This window comes from Enoplosus armatus, chromosome 9 (genome assembly GCF_043641665.1).
Source record: "Enoplosus armatus isolate fEnoArm2 chromosome 9, fEnoArm2.hap1, whole genome shotgun sequence".
NCBI classification, from domain to species: Eukaryota; Metazoa; Chordata; class Actinopteri; order Centrarchiformes; family Enoplosidae; genus Enoplosus; species Enoplosus armatus.
In genome coordinates, this window is record NC_092188.1 from 16,692,306 (window position 1) to 16,714,866 (window position 22,561).

Genomic DNA, 22,561 nt, shown 5'->3' on the forward strand with positions numbered 1-22,561 from the left:
TTCCAGACCCTGTTGGCAGGCACCTCAACTTTGAGAGAAAGAGTTCTAACAATTTATGTTCAAAGCTACTGAGTGATCCATTGCACAGTCAACTATGAATGTGTTTGCGGTGGGTGGAGGCAAGCAGGTGTTATGGGGGTGAATTAAGGTAATGTCAATTCAGGTGCTTATAATGAAGCTGGTATAATGCAGCAAATTGATGATGTATGTGTATCACACCATCAAGGCTTTGGGTGTGTGTATCTGTGCTTGTGTATCACATGAAAGACGTGGTTTGTGAGGAGGAAGAGGAGGAGATAGAGATGGAGGAGGACAATGGGATGGTAAACGATTAGTGTCTCACGCACACACACACACACACACTCTACTTAATGCATGCCTGCAGACACACTTCTGGGTAGCTAGGACTCTATGCTATCTGCCCCAGCCTGCAGATTTTTAGAAAAACCTATTTCCAGTGTGTTTGCGTGTTTGTGTGCGCTCAAGTGTGTCACGTAAAGGCAAAGAGGATTTAAACAGCATCCTGCTCCATCTGCATTGCAAAGCACATGTGGTAATTGACAGTGGCGAAGCAGCAGAAAAAGACAGAGAAGGGTGAAGGGGGGTGGGTTGGCACATGGGACACCGGGTGGATGCTTTCTCAGGCTGGATGGTTTCTGTGTGAAGAAATGAAGAACACAGATATCACCCATGCTATTCCCAAGGCCTGTGACAAAGACTGACATCATGGGCTTTTACTCAGAAAAATAAAAATAGATATTCTTTCTGTCTTTCTGAAACAGGCCTTTGCTGTAACTACTTGTCCCATGTTTTTGGTGTGTTAACACATAAAGGAGCCCCTGGTACTTTGCACTGTAGTTTACACACAAGATTCATGGTGTTGCCAATAAGGTCTAGGTTCAGTGTGAAAAACACACACATTTACCTTTCACTTACTATTTTTTAACTGGGTAACTATTCTATTATTCCCTAGCTTCACATCTTGTTCTCATGTTACTACATGTATGTATTGGTACATACTATACTGGTATACTGTTAGTAAAACAAATGTTACTCTGCCAAAAAAAAAAAAAAATGTCACCAAAAAAAAAGAATATCCTGTCAACAATAAGCACCTTCATCTTTGGTTTGATGCACATTGCAAAATATGTATGTAATGACTAGACAGAAATATAATGCAATAATGTATTTCATTATACTGTGGATGGATGCAAGTTGTCTGATCAGGTTTGATAAGAATATTTTATATAAAATATATATTATATTTACTTTAAACACCCTATTGTTAATGAAGCCCACACAACACTATTACATTTTGAATGATTAAATTTTGATTTCCGGATCCCGATTGCAAACACTCCAAGATATTGGTTTAGGGGTTTAAACTAGTGAAGTGAAGTATTGTTTAAATTGTTTTCCACGTAGGAGAACTAAATTTTTTGTCAACATTTCAACTGATACATCACAGCATGTTAAAACTGGAAGGGGAACGAAGGGTTCAGTTTGAACTTTGACCTGCTTGACCCCATTTCTGCGAATGTGCCATAAATATTCAAAATGAAAAACACAGCAGCCCAATGTGGTTTGATGATCAAAGCTGAATGCTGAAGACATACAGGAATATCAATTATATATTATACATGCAAACCTTGTCAAAGAGGCGACATGGCAATATATGCTGAATTTAAACAAAGGCATTCTTCCTCCATTGTGTTAATCGGCACTGACGGTTAATGAAGTTTTAATTTACACCTAATCAGATCTTGTAAGCCATGCCCAGTCGCCTTGGACTGTACAGGGAGGCAGAGGAACCGAAAGACTGGCTCCTCAGAGACCACCACTCCACTTTCATTAATGTTCAGAGGTCTCTGCTCCTCCTTGTTGGCATAGGGCTCTTCAAATGTATGCTTTGAATAAGTTGCAGTGTCATTTAAATGTTATTCTTATGTCAGATCGTCTTTGTTACATGGCTAACAAATGAGATGGACAGGCAAAATCGGAAAAAAAAAAGAGAGGCTACAAACGTGAGGCCATCGGCTGGATTTGGAACGCCTAATGTTTGCACTGGAGCCAGATGGGACACCAATAATTTATAGGCCTTTATTTTCCTCACATTGTTCTCCTGATGTTTGACAGTTGGTGCAGAAAACATCAACAGACACTAGAATATAAGAAAGGGCAGCCGACTTAGACTAAAAAGTAAAAACTATAAAAGTTTACGACCATGCAAATCATCTTCAACGACAACAAGGGTTTTGCATGTTTAGCCAAATAGCTACAAATAGTGTACAATCGAAACCCTCCCAACTCTTATCCTAGACATGCAAGCTTTACACTGGTTTGGTACCAGGTTATTTCTGGTAATTCATTATTTCCCCCTATAAATTACACATATCATGTTTGGTAATTAATAGGGGTATTGACAGCAATTATAGCATGCCTCATAATCACAATATTCTATTAAAAATGATGGCGGAAAAGAAAAAAAACTAAATGGGAAAGCAATAAACGGGAAATCAAGAACAATTGGAACATACAGCATATTTTAGTAGACTTCCTTTGTGTCATTACACTCTTCAAAGTACACTTGGTTAGATAATCATATGTGCTCGCACACTGTCTGGCAAGTTAAAACTGATAAGGCGGAATGATGGAGAGAGATTTCTTGTCAAGAAACTTATATGGCACCGTTTCAAAACCATATGCAAGTCTGACTCTGTCTTCTTTCATGCCTTCCGTCATGGAAATACAAAATTCTCCATTCAGCCACGATACCCCAAACTGACAGGTTTCTTTTATCAGTGTGTTACTGAATGTTATGGATTCTTCAAAATAACATGTCAGCTGTAGCGATGCAGCCAAATGTATGTATTCTTTGAAGTGAATATCTTTATTTTCATATGCACTGGTTCAGACTACTAAAGCTTTGGTGAGACACATGGTAAAGAAAGGCATCAGTGCCATATTCACCACTGCATAATAAAAGCCGTCCTGAAACAAGTGTGTGTTGTGAGATGACACTCACTTCCTTCTTTTCATTTTCTCCTTCTGAAATTCTTGTTTTATCTCTTTCATCTTTCTCTCTTACACAAACACACACAAGTACACTTACCCATATACCACACATTAATTATCACACCTAGGTCGACTTCTATGAACATTACCGCTGACACCTCGTTTGCTGGGAAAAATAAATAGTAGCCTGTTGGAGCAGGTTTCTTCCCCACCGATGACAAAGTGAGCCCGAGTTTGACTTGTTTTCATTTGGCACAGTAAACACTTAAGAGCGTGGTACTATCAACCTGGCAGCCAAATAACAAAGATGGGCTATAAAGGTTGAAGTCAGGTAAAGGCATTTCACTTGAGGTTGCACTGACATGCTTTTAATTAAAGCAAAGACCCATGAGGCAAAATGAATCATTATGTGCTGTGTGTGTGTGTGGAAATGCATAAATGTTGGACTGAGAGTCAAACAAGGCATTGTTTTTGTGTTTGACAGTAATGCAGAGTTTTTATACAACCAGGTAAGGATAGGGCAGTATTATTGGAAGAAAGATGATCCATTAATAATGCTCAATAAAATGCTGAAAACACATTGGGTTGCAAAACTATTCAAAAAGTTTATTTTGCTTTGCCAAGTCAATTGTTCAAGGATAATACATGAATAATTAGTCCCAAAATGTTGCTTGTTCATTTTTACTCTTCACACATCTTATTGGCACCTGATATCCATGCACCATCAGGGATACAGTTTCAAGTTTAATAAGAGTTCAACGGTCAAGTCAAGTCTGACATTTTAAAAAGTGTAGTTGTTTTTTAACCAAACCTTTCCACAGTTCATGATATAATAAGGGAGGTTGAGTGACGTATATGAATGGCAAAGTAGCCTGACCTATAAAGAGTACTCTTATGTAGGAGTTAAGTATTATATGTTGTGAAAACCACTTTGATATAATTAGTGTAATGGAAACTGATTTCAAAATAGAAATACTCCTCCTCTGTAAGTGAGCATTCTGCTCTATCAAACTCCTTCCCTCGTCACAGTCACCTATACATGAATAACAGTGTGTGTGTTTCCTTGATATTCGATCTGCCCACTGATCTCTCTTGCTGATTTTTTTGTCTCCTCTCAGATGTGATTCAGTGGATCATATAAGTCATGCCCCTCATAGGCCAAATGTCCTAACGGCATACTTTCTCATGAGTGGGGAGAACTCAATCTGTGTATAGTGTGAAATCCGCGATATGTCTGAGCAGCCCCATCAGCTGTGCCGTTCATTCACACACTGTATTGTTGACTCAAAATAGAGATGGTTTGGTTTCACTCTTCGTAAAACGATGAGAGCCGCCAGATCTGATTCCAGTTAAGATACTGTGAACTGCAAAAGTGTATTTTCCAAAGAATGTCACATTTGTGATCTCTAATGTGCATTGGTTGAGGAGAATGGCTGTCAAATGAAATAGAATATCATTTAGTTTCTGGGAGATGGACCGAGATGGAAAAACGTCTAGCCTACCCATGTGGCTGACCTTTGTTTTGCAACTAGCAACTTTCCCCATCGAGAGAGTGTCTACTACTGTGAAAGTTTATAATCCTCTACCGAAATATGATATATGCTTTTAAATAGTTTTTTTCTCATCTAGTACAAAACTTGACTCTTTGAATGTACTTGGTTGCTGCACAGCAGCACGTCAATTGACGATTAGCCTGAGATTTCATCAAGTTCACTATAACTCACTGTCACAAGGCCGAGAGCAGTTTCTCTTTACAGTCTAATGTTTTATACAATGCTGCTAGTGTTGCCTGCATGGCAGATATGAGTACAATAGTGATGTATTGTCTGGTTTCTGAACTGCTGTATTTGAATGTTGCTGCATGTAAAATTGCTGAAGAAAATATCAACTATGCTGTCCTTTAAGAATAAATATGAAAACCTTGCACTTTGTCTAACATCCTCTTGCCTTTCAGTGTAACAATATTTCTTATAAGACTGAAAAAAAGAAAAAATTCTAGATAACACCATAATCACAAAAGACTAAGTACAATCCACCATCACCAAGACACGAGACAATGTTAAGAGGTAGGAAGGAGGGATTTTAGATTTCAGTCTTTTAGCTGTGTAACTGTGGAATTATAGAAAATGCTGCTCTGTGCTTAGTCTGACATATTAAAAGCACAGGATTAAGCATTTGATAATAAACATGGCTTTAGAACAGTTGAGCGAGGCATCTCTCTCTCTCTCTCTCTCTCTCTCTCTCTCTCTCTCTCTCTCTCTCCCTCCCACTCGACTTCTGTTCATTCAAACAGAAGTAACAGCAACTGCCAGCAACACATTTTGACATCTGCTGGTGGTGGCAGTATTTCATGACAAACATCCACACTGCCTGTCTACATCCACATTTGACACGAATGTGTAGCCGTCATCACCACTTCAACAAAGCAGCTACAGGCCGGTAAGCCGCATATCCTATTTTTGACCACAGCCGATAATTCTTGCAAAAACCAGAGAGTCAATATTTTATCACAGGGGTACAGCAAACACATGCAGATGCATTGTTGGTATGTTTTCCTCTTAAATATTGATTCCTAAGCCACTCTGCAGCCATCTGGTCTGTGGAGTATATTCTGCATAAAGCACACACACAGACACACACATAAATGTGCACAGACACATGAACATGATTCTGTCTCGCCAGCATGCACACAAAGACACACAAGGACACACACACACACACACTTACACTCGCCTCACACACGACCTTGCTCAGAGGGAAGGAGCCTTCTTTCCAAAAATGAGCCAAAAAACACATGAAAGGAAGTCCAATTTGTTTTGTCCTGGACTCCAAATGTCATTTTATGTGTCCATTCTAAACCACAGCCATGTTGCCTGCAACAATTGCCTTGTTCCACTCATTTCCCTCTTTGTCTATATGTCACCACTGAAGTGCCTTTGGACAGCTTCAAGCTGCAGATGTTGCCACAGCACCTCCTTCCTCCTATACAAGCACTTTTTTTTCTGTCAGCGTAATTGTATTAGAATGCACCTCCAATCCTCTGTAACAGAAAGATGTAAGCCGCTTCGCTTGCTTGTGGAGGGATCAACAGTCTCTCCTTTAAAAGCCTTGCAAAGCTGTCTGTGTGTGTGTGTGTGTGTGTGTGTGTGTGTGTGTGTGTACATATACATGTGTACACAGACTGTGCACTCTTCAACACACATTCCATCACCTCAAACACATACACACACACACACATATACAATCACAGAGTATAAGCAGAACCACCTCTGTGTAGTGTGATTAGGTATAGCTGTCGTTGAATTGTGCTGAGCACAGCCAGGGCATAGCTGAGGATTGGGTTGCCCAGAGAAAGAGAGAGAGAGAGAGAAAACACACACACACACACACACACACACACACACACAGAGCCTGTCTGTCTCCACCTTGTCTTTAGCCAGTCGCCAGGAAGCAGCTGGCCTGAATATCTGAGTGCCTTTAATGAATTGAAATCTTTTGGGTGCGAGGATTCAGTGATTAAATGCAATAAGACTAATATTCCTGGGTGGGTTGGGAGTCGAAAGAGGATTGTCCTCAGAGAGAGAGAGGAGGAGAGAGGAGTGTGCTTGGCAAAGTGCAGTCTCCCTGTTCTCCTTCCTCTCCACCCCACCTCTTGGGGAATAACCCTATTTGGAGCAGAGGAGGAGTACAATTGGAGCTTTCGAAGAGGGAAAGGAGGCAGGGGGAGATGTTTGCTAGTGTGTGGTGGAGGTGGGGGGGCAGTTGTGACTATGGCTTCGAGATTATGTTTCATTTAGATTGTGATGGGGACACACTGAGGAACTTTGGGTTTGACCTTCCGAAAGCTGCATCTTAAACAACCCCAAAAACAAATATTGCTGTTGTCAGGATAATGATTTAAAGCACTTTGAATGGCCTTGTTATTGAAAGCTGCTAAAATAAACTGGCCTTGCCTTACCTTGTGACTTAGTCTTGTTCAAATATCACCTTGGCTGGCATCCGGGGTGCATACAGGTAAAACACTCACCCACAACCACCACCACTCAATTGCATATATATATATTTTATTTCATTTTATCTTTTATTTTATTTATTATATATTCACCATTTTCAAATTCCACCCCCTCAGGGCAGGTTCAAACATTGTTTTGTCATTGACGTTAACTTTTCTGGCAGCCCTCACCATTTACCAGTCCAGTGCCGATGTTCAGTGCCAATTCAGGAAGGAGTGAGGTCTTGTGTAGTGTAGCAAGGCAGAAAGGGTGTGGCGCTCATGGTGGTGGATCGGTGTGTAGTACATCTGACTTTCATGCAGGAGACCAGATGTTTCCTCCCGTGACAGTGTTTCTATTAATTACGCGTAAATATAAGCGCAATTTGCGTTCATGTTTTTATCAGTCCCAAAGGGTTTCTGTTGTTGCCTAACCTTAACCCTACCCTAATTGTAACTAAGTGTTTTAGTCGCCCAAACCTAACCATACCGTAAAAAAAAAAATGTTTTAAAAAGTTGGCATTAAACTGATCCGGGTGTTTGTATTGCTGTTGTTGTCTTGTGATAGGGTTGTTCTGAAACATCAGTGGCCTGAACATTTCAAAATGGACTCATGGAACTTAACATGGTAGTTGGCTAATATTTGGATTCACATTAAAGAAAATGTATCCTGCTCGTCTGTTATCCAGGTCATTTATTGCAGTCAAACGAGACAGGACTTGTTCTTTGGTCTTAACGATTTTTCCCAACTCATCGAAGAGGCTTCTTCAGCTGCCTTTGATTTATTACATCCAGATATAATTTGAAGTGATACAACATGTTTAAAGAGTATTCTTAAAATGAACATTTTGGCAGATAATATATAGTGCCTCGAACTCTGCCTCAAGGCATGTCTTCCGGGTTATTTTCATTAAAACGAGCATCTTGGGTCAGAGTTTTTCTTCAATACATTTACATTTAATGCTGTTTGATTTGCACGCCGTCCCATTACTCAGTGAAAGTAGCTTAGGTTGAAAGCTGTAGAATCAAGTGAAAAGTCATGACACTAAAGTGTACGCTTAGAGCAAAGCTTCATTTAATTAGCCGACAAGTCTGACAGATGCTATTTAACATGAATCACTTCCCTGATATGTCTCGCAGAGTACGTGATGGGGAAAAAAGGGTCTGTGCAGACATGTTGAGCTCATTTATTAAACACTCCAGACAGACAGGAGGAGAAAACCACGTTTTCTCATGTCTGTCTCATCCACTTGTTGGACTCACTGATCTTAAAAGCTGACAGTTTGCAATTCAGGACGGAGGTTTAACTGAGTGTTAACTGCACTTAGACGCATATTCACAGCATGTAGAGAAGCAGTCACATACTATGGATATGCAGGACACATAGAAACACACACACGCAGTAATATTACCCAAATGGAAAAAAAAGTGAACAATATGTAGTCACTTGGGATTAAATCACATCCGGGGTTTTGAATAAACCATGCAAAAATGCTGCATACATTTAAAATAGATGTTGAGTTTCAGTATTATGCAAGATTGTCAGTATATTCTATATATGTTTGATACATTTTACAGTAGAATTGTACACTTAAATGGTTATTTATTTAGTTATTCATTTATTTAATAGGGCAGGAGAAGTAAGTCACTCAAACATAATTTAACTTCATGATTTACTGGATCGATCTTCTGTCACTTTGTCCTTCTCTCTTTCTTTATTTTTATCGGACCGCACAAATCTGTAGTTAAACACTGAACTATTATTCTTGATGAGCTGTGGTGACTGCTGTCTTGACTCGGTCTTATACTAACATGACAGAGTGCCCTGTGTGTGTGCATGTGCCTGCATATACCGTACCTACCCTTGCACGTGTGTTTATGTGCACAGGTTTCATTGTCTGCTTGAAAGTATGTTTGAAAGCTATGTTATCTATCGTATCTTTAACACAGACTGGCTCTTTCCAGGTTTGTGTGTGTGCAGTGCATATTTATGCGTGTTGTAATGTGAGTGTGTGACACCATGACGGAGAGAGAGGGACAGTGGTGACACTTATGTAACAGTACCAGCACCGTAAATTTCATTTTAATATTGTAAAACTAAACAGCACTGGAGCAGTCTTCAGACCTATGAATGGAATTTCACATAAAATACAAACATAAACCACATTATATTGATCATACAATCTTACAATGAAATACTTTCTGATTCTGAAATGTGTATCCTTATTTGATACTTTAATTGTCTCCCATTCAAAGCACATGCCTGAACACATGCAGGAGCACTGTAGCATATTTAAATGCGGTAATCATGGAAGATATTGAATTGTATAATGACAAAATGATTGTGTGTAGTAACATGCGATATTGTACTTCAGTAATAGAGCAACTTTACCACAAGGACACAAATGCAAGTACACATGCAAATACTAACAGATAAACCTATGTTGTATGTGTTTGCACACTTGTGAACAATAAGTGCGTTAAACACTGAAGACACACATACACACGCGCACACACAAACACATTGTGTGTTTTGCACCTCACCTTTTTTTACATTCACCTTTACAGGAGTTTCCACGGCCGTCTCCAACATGGGCTTCCAGCTTTTTGCCTGATTTACAGCCCAAAGGTGCAGTCCACTACTCTGAAGTGTTTACTCACCACAGGCATTAAACATAACTGTCAATTAGGAGTGGAAGTCCGGGCTCCTAATGGCCTTGTTTAGACTGTCGTGTGGACAAGCATTAGCGTCTCTGAGTCTGAGAGAGTGTGTGTGTGCGGTAGGGTAGGGAGTGAGAAGCATGCGGGGATCAGTACGTATGTGTACCTTTTGTGTGCGTGCATGAGTGTGTCAGAATCCTGCACAGCTCACTCCCCTTGATCATCCAGAGTAGTGAACATTTCACCTGACACCTTTACGAGAGGACAGGACCCCGGACTCATTTTTAAAGTCCCCCATCCACTTTGATGTGCGTTATTAAACACACCTGTACCTGATTTGTACACCGCTCTCTTTCGTCTCTTGCTCTCCCCTGAATATTAGTGCTACTTGCGGTTAAGTCTGAATATCAGCAGTATTTATGGTCAGGTCTTAATGGGTGGAGTCACCATGAAAGATATAAGAGTGTCAGAAAGAGGAGAATTAAAGAAAGGTTCAATCAAAGGCTAAACATGCTATTTATACTGTTTTGCTTACATTCATTTGCTCTTTAACTCAAAAAGGACAACAAATATGCTATGAACATAAATAATACTTGGAATTGTTGCTGTTACCATTTTTTTATACAATGCCTATTAATGTTAAGTTTTCACATTTGAATGCAAAACTGAATAACCTACATTTCTTTTGTTTTTTTCTCCCAGAAGAACTTTCTTCAACTGTAAAAGAAAACATTAATTTCTCTCAATGGATTGTCCATGGAGATGCCTGTATTACATTAATTGGTTATTAATTAAAGAAGGGGCTAATTATTATAGCTTGTGTCTGCCCACGAGAGACATACATGGAAGCCTATTCATAAAGACTGCAAGTTGAATTTTAGTGTCATACTTCTTTTAAAGTATCAGTAGCTAATTCATCAGTTCCTACTGGTCTTACTTAACATCCCACCCCATTAACTGACAACAATTACTGTTTGTGAAACATAATGAACCCTCTATTGCCATAATAAAACTTTAGCTCCATTAACTTCCTGTTGGAGTGGCACACAGGTGTGCGTCAGAGATTAATGTCTGAAGCATTTTGGAGGAGAAAGGGTTGATGGGAGGATAAAGGATACAAAGAGCTCATGAATTATCTGCATATACGAGCTGCTTATTTGATCAACGATAAGGGGAATGAGTCCACTTGCTCTCCAGTCTACACTCACATGAAGCCTATGAGCCCTGCGATACCATCAATTTAGCTTTCAATGACAACTAGTCCTTCGCATGGATGAACACACCCTCTTTGGTAAACTATATGATAGGATTATGACTGAATTTGATATGCAATGCATGGAATTAAAAAATATCTAGATAAGTTTAAATTATTTCCTCACTATAAAGCATAGGCTTAGGTAGGCCTTATACTCTACAGTACACTTGGTAATACAGTAAATTGTCTGTTTTGCCCTTGAGGATCAATATCCAGACTCTCAAGGGCACCCTGGTTTCTCCTGCTAATAGTTCAACCAATGTGAGGCAAAGAGCAGGTTCTTCAAAAGGGATGGAAATGCCTCTGTACAATTGCGACTAATTGTGGCATAAATTCACAATCGTTTCATAACGGGCTTCACAGCTTGAGCTTTTTCATGTGCAATGGACGCCTTGCTCCCATTTTCACCTGCCATTGCTCTCAATCAAACAAAGAGGTGGGGTGGAAGTTTCTTTTCATGTGTTCAAAGGCGACCGGTTGCAGAGCATTTTTTTTTTTTCACAGAAACAATAACTCTTTTTATTGAGAACAAATGTTGACATTTGGAGGGTGCAGCATTGGGTGAGAGGGAGGGAGAGAGAGAGAGAGAGAGAGAGGTAGGGCCCCTGTGTGCTTTGGAGAGTGCCTCTGGTGCTATTTGACAACAGTGCTGAGTCCCTGGGGGAGCCCACCTGAGAATAAAGCATGCATTTCAATAAATCATCTCCTAATGAAAGCGTTTGGGCTGAAGAAGAAGCTGGCCAGAGGCTATAACGTGCATGACTTCCATATAGGTGGCTGCCAGTGAAGGAAAGGTAAATACAAAGGAAGGTGTATATCAGTATCAGTCAGCGGTGATCAAAAGGAGAACAACACCCAATTTAAACAAAGATCAATAATTTTAAAAAATTACCTCTGAATGTTTTTTTTTTTATTATTCTTCTTAAAAGATTCTACTTTCATAAAATTTCTGACAGTGTGACACCATTCACTGCAAAGTACACCGTGAATTTATGTCACAAAGACTTCAGTCAGCCTAAAAGGTGGGTTAACTGAGTTTAGGTGGGTTTACCCTCCACTACATCCCTGGTGGCAGCCAAATATTACTTCCTTGGAAGAGGCGAGGGGGTGAGGAGAAGGAGGAGGAAAACCAAGGTGAAAGGGAGTCCCTTGAGATTTTGACAACACTCCAGCTCAAATTCAACTGGAAAATGAAGGATTAGCTTTTAGTCTGGCTGGGAGCGATGATGGAGGCCTCTACTTGGAGGATGGGAATATTATATATTTGATCTTTGAGTATTTCACACTCAACTGTCAACTGGCCACAACTGTGGGTGACAAAATATTCGAATTCTTTTTTCTGAATCATAAAAAATGAATATATATATGTTATATATATGAATTGTTTATTATTATTATCATTATTATTATTAATAATAATAATAATAATAATAATAATAATAATACATTTCCTTCGAGCTAAGCTTTTTGTCTAAATTGTTTAATTAGCTGTGTCCTAAAGCCGCTGTAATAACCAAGCCATGATGAAAAGCAGAGGAAAGCCTGTCCGATTAGGGCCCATCACACAGCCCATTGGAGCTGGCAGATGCTTAGATAGACTTTTATGGATTGCTCAATGCCGTGCCGTAATGAAGCAGGCAGGGCTGACCCATCCTGAACCGGGCTAAAAAGCTCCAGGGACGGGCCCCGCTGGGAGCCCATAATGCCCGATGCGTCCCACGGCTGTATTAATCACACTGAAAAATAAATGTGTGGCAGGGCGAGGGGAGAGGGGAAAAGGGGAGAAAAATGAAATAAGTATGTCGTTTATCCCAATCAAGGTCGTGAATATGTGGCCGAGGGAGATTCCCTGACCAGAATGAGGCCCTAAAAGAAAATGATGGTCCATTTAGACAGAATGGATTGTGCAATCTGTGAAAACTCATAATGTTTATGAAAAGCGAGATTCATCAAGCATTCCCCATCTGCGTTAGACTGACAAAATAAAAGAACAATGAGCAGAGTAAATAAATAAAAAAAACGCCTCGGTGTTATATACAGGTCTGTTATAAATAAAAGAATGACTCCCGAAGATTGATGCAATAGTTGGGAAAACAGTTTAATATTTTCTCCTTTGAATAATGAATATCATAGCACGCCAGTACATCTCTACCGGCGCGTTTTATTTTATTTACATTCAAAGATATAAATTAGTAAAAGTACTCCTGATAACAAGATTGTGTAGCTTTTTCCCAAATGCGTCTCAAATAAAAACCGTCCATAATATATATTTATATATATTTACAAAACAAACAGACCATGTCAGTTTCCCATTTTTTTGCAATACAACTTGCATAAATTATAGGCATCATTTCGCCATCATTTAAAAAAATAAATATCAAATGTAGGCTATTCCACTTTGAAGTCCTCAAGTTCACTTCAGTTCCGTCCGCTTTGCGTCCCCAAAGACACCTCCTTTTACAAATACGGTTTCACAGAAAGGCCAAATTATGTTTTCCACACGTGGTAAATATATACTAAAACAATATACCGTGGCAAATAAGCAAACTATAGGAACCTGAGAAATAACATGTAAATCACATATAATGGGAGATCTTTTTCCAAACCAGCATATGAAATCATTTTCCACAATGCATCAAAACAAAAACAACTGAAATGGTACAACAATAATCTGACAGGCGTGTGTGCTGTCGTGACAGTGTCTCAGCCTGTGTGGAGCTGAGGCAGCGGTAGCAGCTTTCGTTCCGAGTGTATGGTGGCACTAGATCCGGTTTGGAGTAAAGGTTATGGGGGTTAAAAACATGGGTCTAAAAGGTGGTGGCCTTGCTCGCTTTATACTCAAAGCAATTGTGACACCTACCTGCAGACCATGGAAATAAAAAAAAATCCCACCCGACCAAACGATCAACTCCCTCCACAAACCCAGAAAACACAAACTTTTCTCAGGCTGCCTCCACCCAAAACAGCTCTATATTGCAACGCGCTTGTTGAAATCAGCACTGCCTAATTACCAGTAAAAAAATAAAAACGACTATCCAGCTTTAAATGTGCGCGAGGAAAGTAACCACCACAACAACCGATGTGACATTTGAAGATGTGAAGTTGCACGATGAATCCACAGAGCAAACCTGCTGATTTGTTTGCTTTTGGCTGACCCTGTGTAATTATAATTATCCTAAGCTGGAAGATAAGGTAGGGGGGCCCACTGTGGACACACACACACACACACACACACACACACACACACACACATCAGAGGAAACATTAAAAATAGGATTCCTGCTCAAAGCTATGGCAACATTTCTCTGCTTAGGCTGCCATTGTGTGTTTGTGTGCGCGTGCGTGTGCGCGTGCTGCGGCTGATTTGAGGCCTCTTCTTAATGTCTCTATCTGCAGGTGTACTCTTGCACGTTTGTTTGCAATACGCTGTTTTTTTTGTCTTATCACGTCCCCGCTGGTTTCTAATGCGCCTGATACTTAATGATTCAGTGGGAGTCAGAAAGACCAACATTATGCATATCGTTAAAACAAATGGAGAACAATTATAATTGGTTATTCCAGAAACAGCACTGCGCTGGAAATGAATTATAGGCCATTAGTACACGTTGGTTTGCTTAGACGGCGCAGTCGTTTAGTCTCATAGTCAGTCCTAAAATCGTATTCACCTTAAACCAAGTGGGAATCTACCAACAGTGTCAGATAGTGCCACTTGTTTCTCATGCAAGCTCGCTTGAGGAAGAAAACAAAGTCTTAATCTGAGATCCTCACATGGTGTGTGTGACTGCAATGACACATGCATGTGACACAGAAGGAAACCAGTTGATTTGCATTGGAAACAAGTGAACTCATTCTACTTCCACCGTGGGGCGATTTCCCTCCAGCGTTTAAGACAAATCTCAGGGTTCAACACCAGGTTAGAGAAGTGTCCAAACTGGTTCTCACTCTGCTACCAGCGCGTCATTACGTACCTTTCTTTGCTTCTAAATGTGCGGGTCTGAAATGCTGCTGCTGCTGCTCGACAACAACAATCTGGTTTGGGTTATTTTTAACGAGGGGAGAGTCTGGCCTGTGTTTGGGGTTTGTGCTCGCCTCCAGAGCCTGGTGAGAGGAGCTCAGGCCTTCGTTTGCAGCAGCGGCGGCGGCGGCAGCGGCGGCGGCGGCGGCAGCCAAACTCACTCCAGATGAATTAGTATACCGCAGGATGCCCTGGCCTTGCAGGGGGCTGAAGTTGCCATAGTTTGTGTAATTGCTATAAAAGGGAGAAGTGTAATAAATAGGTCTTCCAAGGATGGAGGGAGCCGGGTAGAGGGAGGGGGAGCTGGCAGCCGGGGAGGTGGTGGAAGGTGTGGGGGGAGTAAGGAGGCCACCACTGGAGGAGGGGCAATTTGGTTGCCCGGGCTGCCCCAGTTGCTGTTGCTGATGTTGCTGCTTTTGGTCCGAGGTAGCAATCTCCGCCAGCGACCACAATTTGGGCTTGACAGTGGGGTTCTGAGGCGGCCCCGAAGAAGGTCTGCTGTCAAGGCATGAAGACGATTTACTGGTATTGATGTTGCTGCTATTGACGAGGCTCCGGGCCAAATCCTCGCGCTGGCTGTGGAGATGTTGGAGGTGATGGAGGTGGTGGTGGTGATGGTGTTGGTGATGACTGAGAACCGGCGCTTCTACTCCCGTCAGAGGCGACGATGTGACGGGTTTGGGCGAGAGCTGAACCCGCGGGTCGTGGTTCTGGTCCTCGCCGTCCTCGTCGCCGGCCTGGTCGGAGCCCAGCTCTCCCACGCGACAGCTGACCTTCTCCCCGTCAGACTCTGCCGAGCAGGAGTGGTCCGTCAGAGTGTCGACGTGCAAGCTGATACCTAAGACAAAAAGGAAATAAAAATATGTTACAGAAAAAGCAAACAATCCAAGGATATATGAGAAGGAAAAAAAGAAAGAAGATGAAACTGTAAAAAGTAGACACAATAATTAATGACCACTAATATTCTAAAATAAAAACAGACATGAGCTGAGAGAATTAAAAAAAGTATATTCCATGAAGCAATCTCTAATGCTTTACAGCCAGCCAGGCTTCAGTTGGTAAGATATGAATTATTCATACCAGTTTAAATAGTAGGCTACGATTAAAAGGCGTTTTTTATATAACAATAATGATTTCCCTTTTCACATAATTATACAAAAATGTCATCAAGAGAATAACATTAACAGTCTAATTTCCTTGCGGCCACTCATGTGGATTGCTGTGTTACGTGTCCACATTGCCAGTGACCCGCCATCAATCATGTCAAAGAAAAGAAAATGTCCACCTTTAACAGGTCACACAGTCTAGTGTTGAGGCTCACAACCTCGCTTTCATCGAAACAACGCGGCGACTAAAACTATACATGGAGCCGGATCTCTGGCATAAAGACTCAAATATATTCACACCAGGTTATTTGTGTTGGCCATTTGTTTCACGATTTCATTATTCCATTTCCTCAGAATATTATTGCACTAAATAACTTGAACAGTAAATAAAAGGGGCATCCACCCCTCCCCTCCGTCTCACCCCTCCATCCTACCCTGAATTGTTAAACGGATCATTGGCTCGGTCGCCAGATTATACCCCACCTTCATCCTCCGCTGAAGCCTCGCTGTTATCCAGGGCTTTTTCGGAGCGCTCCACCTCTTTCCTCTCGCCGTCCCCGTCCTCCTCGTCCTCGTCCTCGCTCTTATTCCTGGGCGCCCAGGTCATCTTGTTCTCCTTCTTGAGCCGCCGCCGGGCGTTGGCGAACCATGTGGAGACCTGCGTCAGGGTCATCTTGGTGATAATGGCCAGCATGATCTTCTCCCCTTTCGTCGGGTACGGGTTCTTCCTGTGCTCCTGCAGCCAGGCCTTCAGGGTGGCCGTGGCGTCCCTGGTGGCGTTTTTGCGGTAAGCCGGGTCGTTGAGTTGGTAGGGGTACCCCGGACTCCCGTATGGGTGGTAACTTAATGCCCCGGCCATGCCCGTCGTGTGCGCGTCATACGGAGAGCTCTGGAGGAAAGTTGGAAAAAAAAAAGTCATGAGCCTGCGATGTGTTTTCTAACGCTGAATTTTAAAATGTTTTCATTTTTAAATGTGACAGTAGTGTGGCTTGTGACTGAAGTTAAAGGGAATTTTAAAGCACACAAACATCAATTAAAATGACATTAAAAACCAGAAAAACAATCTATTTTATTTTACCGTGTTTAAAAGCTCTGTGTTTAGAAGCCTGTCTGAACAGCTGACAGCTGGGGAGTGGCAGAAATACACGGGCAGATTTTATCCTGGATTTTTGTAAATCAGATAAAATATCATTTCATTATCGTGGGCTTGATTAGCCACGTGCAGTCTATTGTTGAAAATAAGCAAGCTACCAATACTTCATATGATTTTTTTGCTTTGATCTTTTGTCAGCCCTACTCATTATTTATTTTTTAATCACTGTAATAAAGCAGGGGTAGTAAACACACACACGCTGCGCGTAAACGCAGGCCGCAGAAAGACATGAACTAATGGTTAACTAATGGTTAAGATCATTATCGGATTAACTAATAACAGGGCTCCTGTTAATGTAGCTGTAAAGATAATAAAAAGGAAATTTCAATTTTCGGTAATCACCTATTAACTTCCTCATTTTCTTTCAGTGGCTGCTTTTTGTTTTGTCGTGGCAGCCCCAACGTGTTAACATATCTTCTCTTTGCAGCATTACAAATCCCATTAGCAAATCACTTGATGTGCACCTTTCCCTAAAACGCTTGAAGTGCCCTGTGACATTAGCATTGCGAGTCATGCTTTTCATGTTACAATTCCGTTTATTCAACTCAGGGAGAAAAAAGAAAGTGACTTCATCCCCGGTGATTTTAATGACTGCTGGAGAAGAAAGAGTAATGGCTTGTGTTATATTAATTTTCTATGACACATAAATGGACTGCTTAGAGGCTAAACGCTCAAATAAAATACAACTCTTAGTTGGTGTTCAGTTTTACATAATTAGCTGCTCACTGAGTGCTAAACGTTGGTCAAGCCAGTACAATTTGCAGCTCATGCTTAAAAATCCAATTTAAGCCAAAGGGGTCAAGGATTTCATAGGAAGAACCCGATGAGTAGGCCACTAGATATGGGCGCATAGCAACGTGCACTCCATAAAAAAGTTCCGCAAGTGCTTTCTGATTAGTGAATCATACCAAAAACACTGGAGTAACCTGTGCCGCTGTGAGCGAGTGAAAGCAGCTAAACATTTTGCGCACTTACAGACTTTAACTCGCCGGCACATTCACTTGCTTCGCAGCCTCATCATACAGAATCACACCAGAATATATGAGATATTTTACCATGTAAGATGGGAATCCCGTAGCTGGATCCGTGGAGTATGACAGTGGACTGGAGAAGCCTGCACCCGCGGAGGCGGAGAAAGCAGCCGATCCAGGGTAAGGGCTGAAGGCTGAGCCAGAGGACGACCTCGCTAAGTCTTCATTCCGCGGGGCAGCCAGAGCCGAGGCCCCATAAGCCGGACACGAATAAAGAGCCAGAGAGCCCGGGGGCTGGTAGAGGTAACCCTGAGGATAGGACATTGGTGAGCGCGGGATAAGTCGCCGATTCCAAAAAGGGAGGAAAAAACGCGCAGGGCGTCGGGCAACAACAGCCAAAATAATAAACAATCAACTCAATAATCAGCCGTACAAACAGCCATCAGACAATGAAAATAAAAAAAAGTCCTCCCTCCACAGCCCCCTTACTGGGAAAAAAACCCCGAAAGATCTGTTAAAGTGCCCTCATAGAGGCAATGTGGCATGCGTCTTGATCCCCTAGCGTCCGATGTTTTTAGTACGCAGCACTATGAAGTGAGGAGTTAGGAGGGAAGGAGCCAGTGGAGTTTCAGACACACAAGAGCATTGGGGGAAACTGGAGCTGTCACTCCGGCTCATCTGAATATCCCATCCCCGCCCCCTTTCTGCCTCACAGAAATGGAGCCTCGGAACAAAACCAAGACTCCACACTGCAAAAAGTAGGGTCCGTCCGTCTCAGCAAGAGTTTTTTAGTTGAGTGTGGGATTTTAAAACCTATTTCACTCAATCAGACAAATCTACCAGAGATAATAATGTAACTATGTAACTATGTAATAATGCAAATGAATTGGTCCACAGGGAACTGCCTTATTTGTCATTTGTTTAAGGGAAATTCACCACACCTGATGTGTAAATTTATAATTGAGACATTTTTGGATTTTCTTTTCAACTCACTTATTTCAATCATGGTTAAAAAAGAAACTCAAATAGTGCATATGTTGACTTGTTGGATATTTATTGTAGAACAAAACATAAATAGACTCGGGGAGAAAGAGATTTATGCGAAATGAGTTCACCTGTTTTTCTCAGATCTTTTTTGTGCCGTCGGGTTATTTATTTTGATTGTTTTGAGCTCAGGTTGATTGTGGCACACAGCGTCTGTCGGACCAAAACTTGCGTGCACTCCGCGGCAACTGTGAGAGAGAGAGAGAGAGTGTGGGGGAGAGAGAGGTAGAGCGAGTATAAAATGGCCAGTGCTCTCCACTTGCAGCTGGTTATTTCGTCAGTCCTGCTATCAAACGCGGACACATCCACGTATTCAACGTATGCGAGCGCCGATAAGTGTGCGCGCCTCTCGGGCAGTGCGCGCTCATGGCCTGCGGGAGGTGCACCCGCTCCTTCATTTGCACCACTTAGCGCATCTCACACGCGTCCAATCCCTTACTATTACAATTACATTCATCAGCAATAATACAGCTGTTGGTGGTGGTGATTGTCGCTTTATGAGGGGCAGTCTCCCCTCTCCGCAGACACCACGCTAACCACCGAGGCTGTAAAAGTGTGTGTGTGCGATTGTATTAGGTGAGTTTTGACAGTCTTTGCTCACGCACTTCGCCGGTGTGTTCGGGAGCTCACCTGTCTAAGCTGCTGTGCGTCTTCTGGACTTGTCTCCATGCAGAACAGGGCACAGCCTTGTCCTTTATTATTGTGATTACAGGCATTATGACCTCTGTTGGAGACAAGCGATACAGCACAGCGTGCTGGAAACCTGAAGCTGTGACAGCGGTTTTGGAACGGGCAGTCAAGGTGGCAACTGCTGGGAGGAAGAGTGGCCTAAGCAGTCTTCCTCATCAGTATTCATCCGAATGAATGTATTCATCCATCAGGTGCTTGTTCCTCCGCTGCAGTGTGGTCTGGCAGTGTTGTAAACAGCAACGGCACCATTTCAATAGGTGCAATACAGCTTGCCTGTTAGCAGCAATGACTAATTTATTTAAAACACCTAAATACATGCAGGTATTATAATGTACAAATAAGGGGCTCATAGTAATCTTAATACATTTCAGTTTTGCTAATTAATACACAATATCCCATAATGTCCTGTATTCAAGTCTTGACTTAATTACAGCTATAATGGGGGGCAATTTTTCAACTTAGGCTACTTTGAGAGGAGACATGACAGTGTTATGACTATTACATGACATCTAATAGAACATACTGTTATCACCACATATTATACGAGTGTTTGTATTAAGCACAGTGTTATCATAAACACCTTCTTAGAAATTGTAGCATTTCTTTATACACACCATACTAAGCACCCGTATCAATTAAATATCAAATTATATAAACCATATTTTTAAAAAGTCTTGATAATGTTCTTTTATATTGTAACTGCTATCCTTATTTTGAGAATTAATTCCTAACACATCGTATTAACAATAAAAGAATAAGACAATATAGAATAAGATACTGAATGCTGTGTTACATCTAATATATTTTCATTATGTATAACTAAATACATGGGCTTATAAAACAATCACATTAGTCATAGTACCTGACTATGATATGACATTCAACTTTGACATTAAAGGAAATAAGCTTGCTGTATATGAGGGCAAATTAATTGCATTTTTTATGTTTGAAGCTTGACCTGTTAACACATTGTATTAGAACCTGCAGGTCTAACCATATCATGGAATTGGACAATAATTGCTCAATATCAGTTGAGTACACTGCTTTACCTTATGAATGCCATCATCACAAAACCTTCCAATCAAAGAGTCAAATGCACCTGTAACTGCACAGTTATATAAGTGGATATTTACTGTAGTGTCAAAATCCTTTATTGTTTTCAGCCTAAGAAAGGTTGACATGCTCTTGGAGATATCAAGCATTTATTGTGTGCCTTATTTTAATAGTGAACCTGCTATTAAGGAAGTGGTTTCTATGTTTTCGGGAGATGTAGGTGGTTTCTCCGTTTCAGGCAGGACTAATCAATCCCAGAGGAGTAAATGAGTATTCTCAATATAGATTGGGTCAAGATATGGCTGACTGAGAGTTCTGTTTGGCCCACACCAGGGGGCACTGTCTCCTCTAGACACAGACCATAGGCTAACCATCAGTACTGTACTGACACTGTGAGTTTGTATGTGTGTGTGTGTGTGTGTGTGTGTGTGTGCATGTGCATGTGTTCTGTGAGGGCGTTTTTTCCCACTTGTATGTGTGTAAGTGTATATAATGGTGGGTGTATATGTGTGTGCAAGTTAATGTCTCTGTGCACATATGCATATTGTCAGTGTGAAAGTGCACCTGTCGACCTGTTAAGGTGTATAACTGTGTGTGTGTGTGTGTGTGTGTGTGTTGAACTCTGCAGTAGTACATTCCAAGTCTCAGTTTCAGACAGGCTGGAGCTCCTAAGATATTTTAGTCCCGACCTGATGGAGATATAGGAGATGGGAGAGAGGAGATTGACAGACAGACAGGCAGAAAGACAAGGCCGACAGAGAGACAGACAGATAAAGATAGTGTAGGGGGTATAGAGACAGTAAGGCAGGTAGATGGAGCAAGACAGGAAAGCATCAGGTCAGACAGACAGGGAGGCAGACAATGAAAAAGATGTAGAGTCAGACAAACAGATACCCCGTCCTGCATGACCTTATCACCAGTTTAAACTAATATAAATTAGCTGTAACTTCCAACAATGTGTTATCATTAACATGTTTTGCTGATGATGGTGAGGTGAGTAGTAATGAGTTATACACATGGAAGAAAAAACACTAATTGGCCAACAGCATTTAATATTTGGGCTTGTTTTATTGATTTAAAATTAGCTTTAATGTCAGCGAGCAAATACTTTTTTTGTATCACTACAAGAAGACATTTTTACTTTATAAGTATTTTTTAAGTATAAGTTAATAAAAGCACAATATAAAACAAATATAACATAAATAAAAACTGTGTGTTTGTCTCCTGCCAGTGTGTTACACTTGATTTAAATTTCCTCAAATTAATTAGCTTTTAATATTTGTATCAGACACACTGCCATATTCTAATTACATATGATTGATTAATGGATAAAAGCTGTTTTTCTACCTCTGCTCACTCCAGATACCTCCATACCAGATCCAGTCTTTTTATGAAAAATGTCATCCTTCATGAATGAAGGAAACTGCTATTGATTTCTCATCTCGTTTCTCCCAACAGAATTTACCACTGAATAATGTCGAACTGGCAGAGTTGCTTGTATTGTATTGGCTGATGATTGCTAAATGCTAACCCTTTTTGGTAGAATAAATTGCCCTGGAGTTGAATCGAATAGCTAAAGGATATGCTTTGATGTCATGCCCTTTGTT

At 41.1% G+C, this 22,561-nt stretch overlaps 1 protein-coding gene across 1 annotated transcript; it reads right to left on the reverse strand.

The window, feature by feature from the left end:
• Positions 1 to 14,882: 14,882 nt before the first annotated feature.
• On the reverse strand, positions 14,883 to 18,491 carry irx2a (iroquois homeobox 2a). The gene is made up of 3 exons (XM_070912541.1): positions 18,252 to 18,491; positions 16,527 to 16,932; positions 14,883 to 15,775 (listed from the first exon to the last, which is right to left on the reverse strand). The coding sequence occupies exons 1-3, from the start codon at positions 18,489 to 18,491 to the stop codon at positions 14,883 to 14,885; spliced, it is 1,539 nt and encodes a 512-aa protein (XP_070768642.1).
• Positions 18,492 to 22,561: the final 4,070 nt, after the last annotated feature.

Bases quoted from the DNA above. Each gene is read 5' to 3' on its own strand.
- irx2a (XM_070912541.1), bottom strand. From the start codon at position 18,491: ATGTCCTATCCTCAGGGTTACCTCTACCAGCCCCCGGGCTCTCTGGCT. The intron at 16,933-18,251 runs GTAAAATATCTC...ACTTTCCTCCAG, and splicing joins CGGGATTCCCATCTTACATG to AGCTCTCCGTATGACGCGCA. The intron at 15,776-16,526 runs GTGGGGTATAAT...TTTTTGTCTTAG, and splicing joins GGCTTCAGCGGAGGATGAAG to GTATCAGCTTGCACGTCGAC.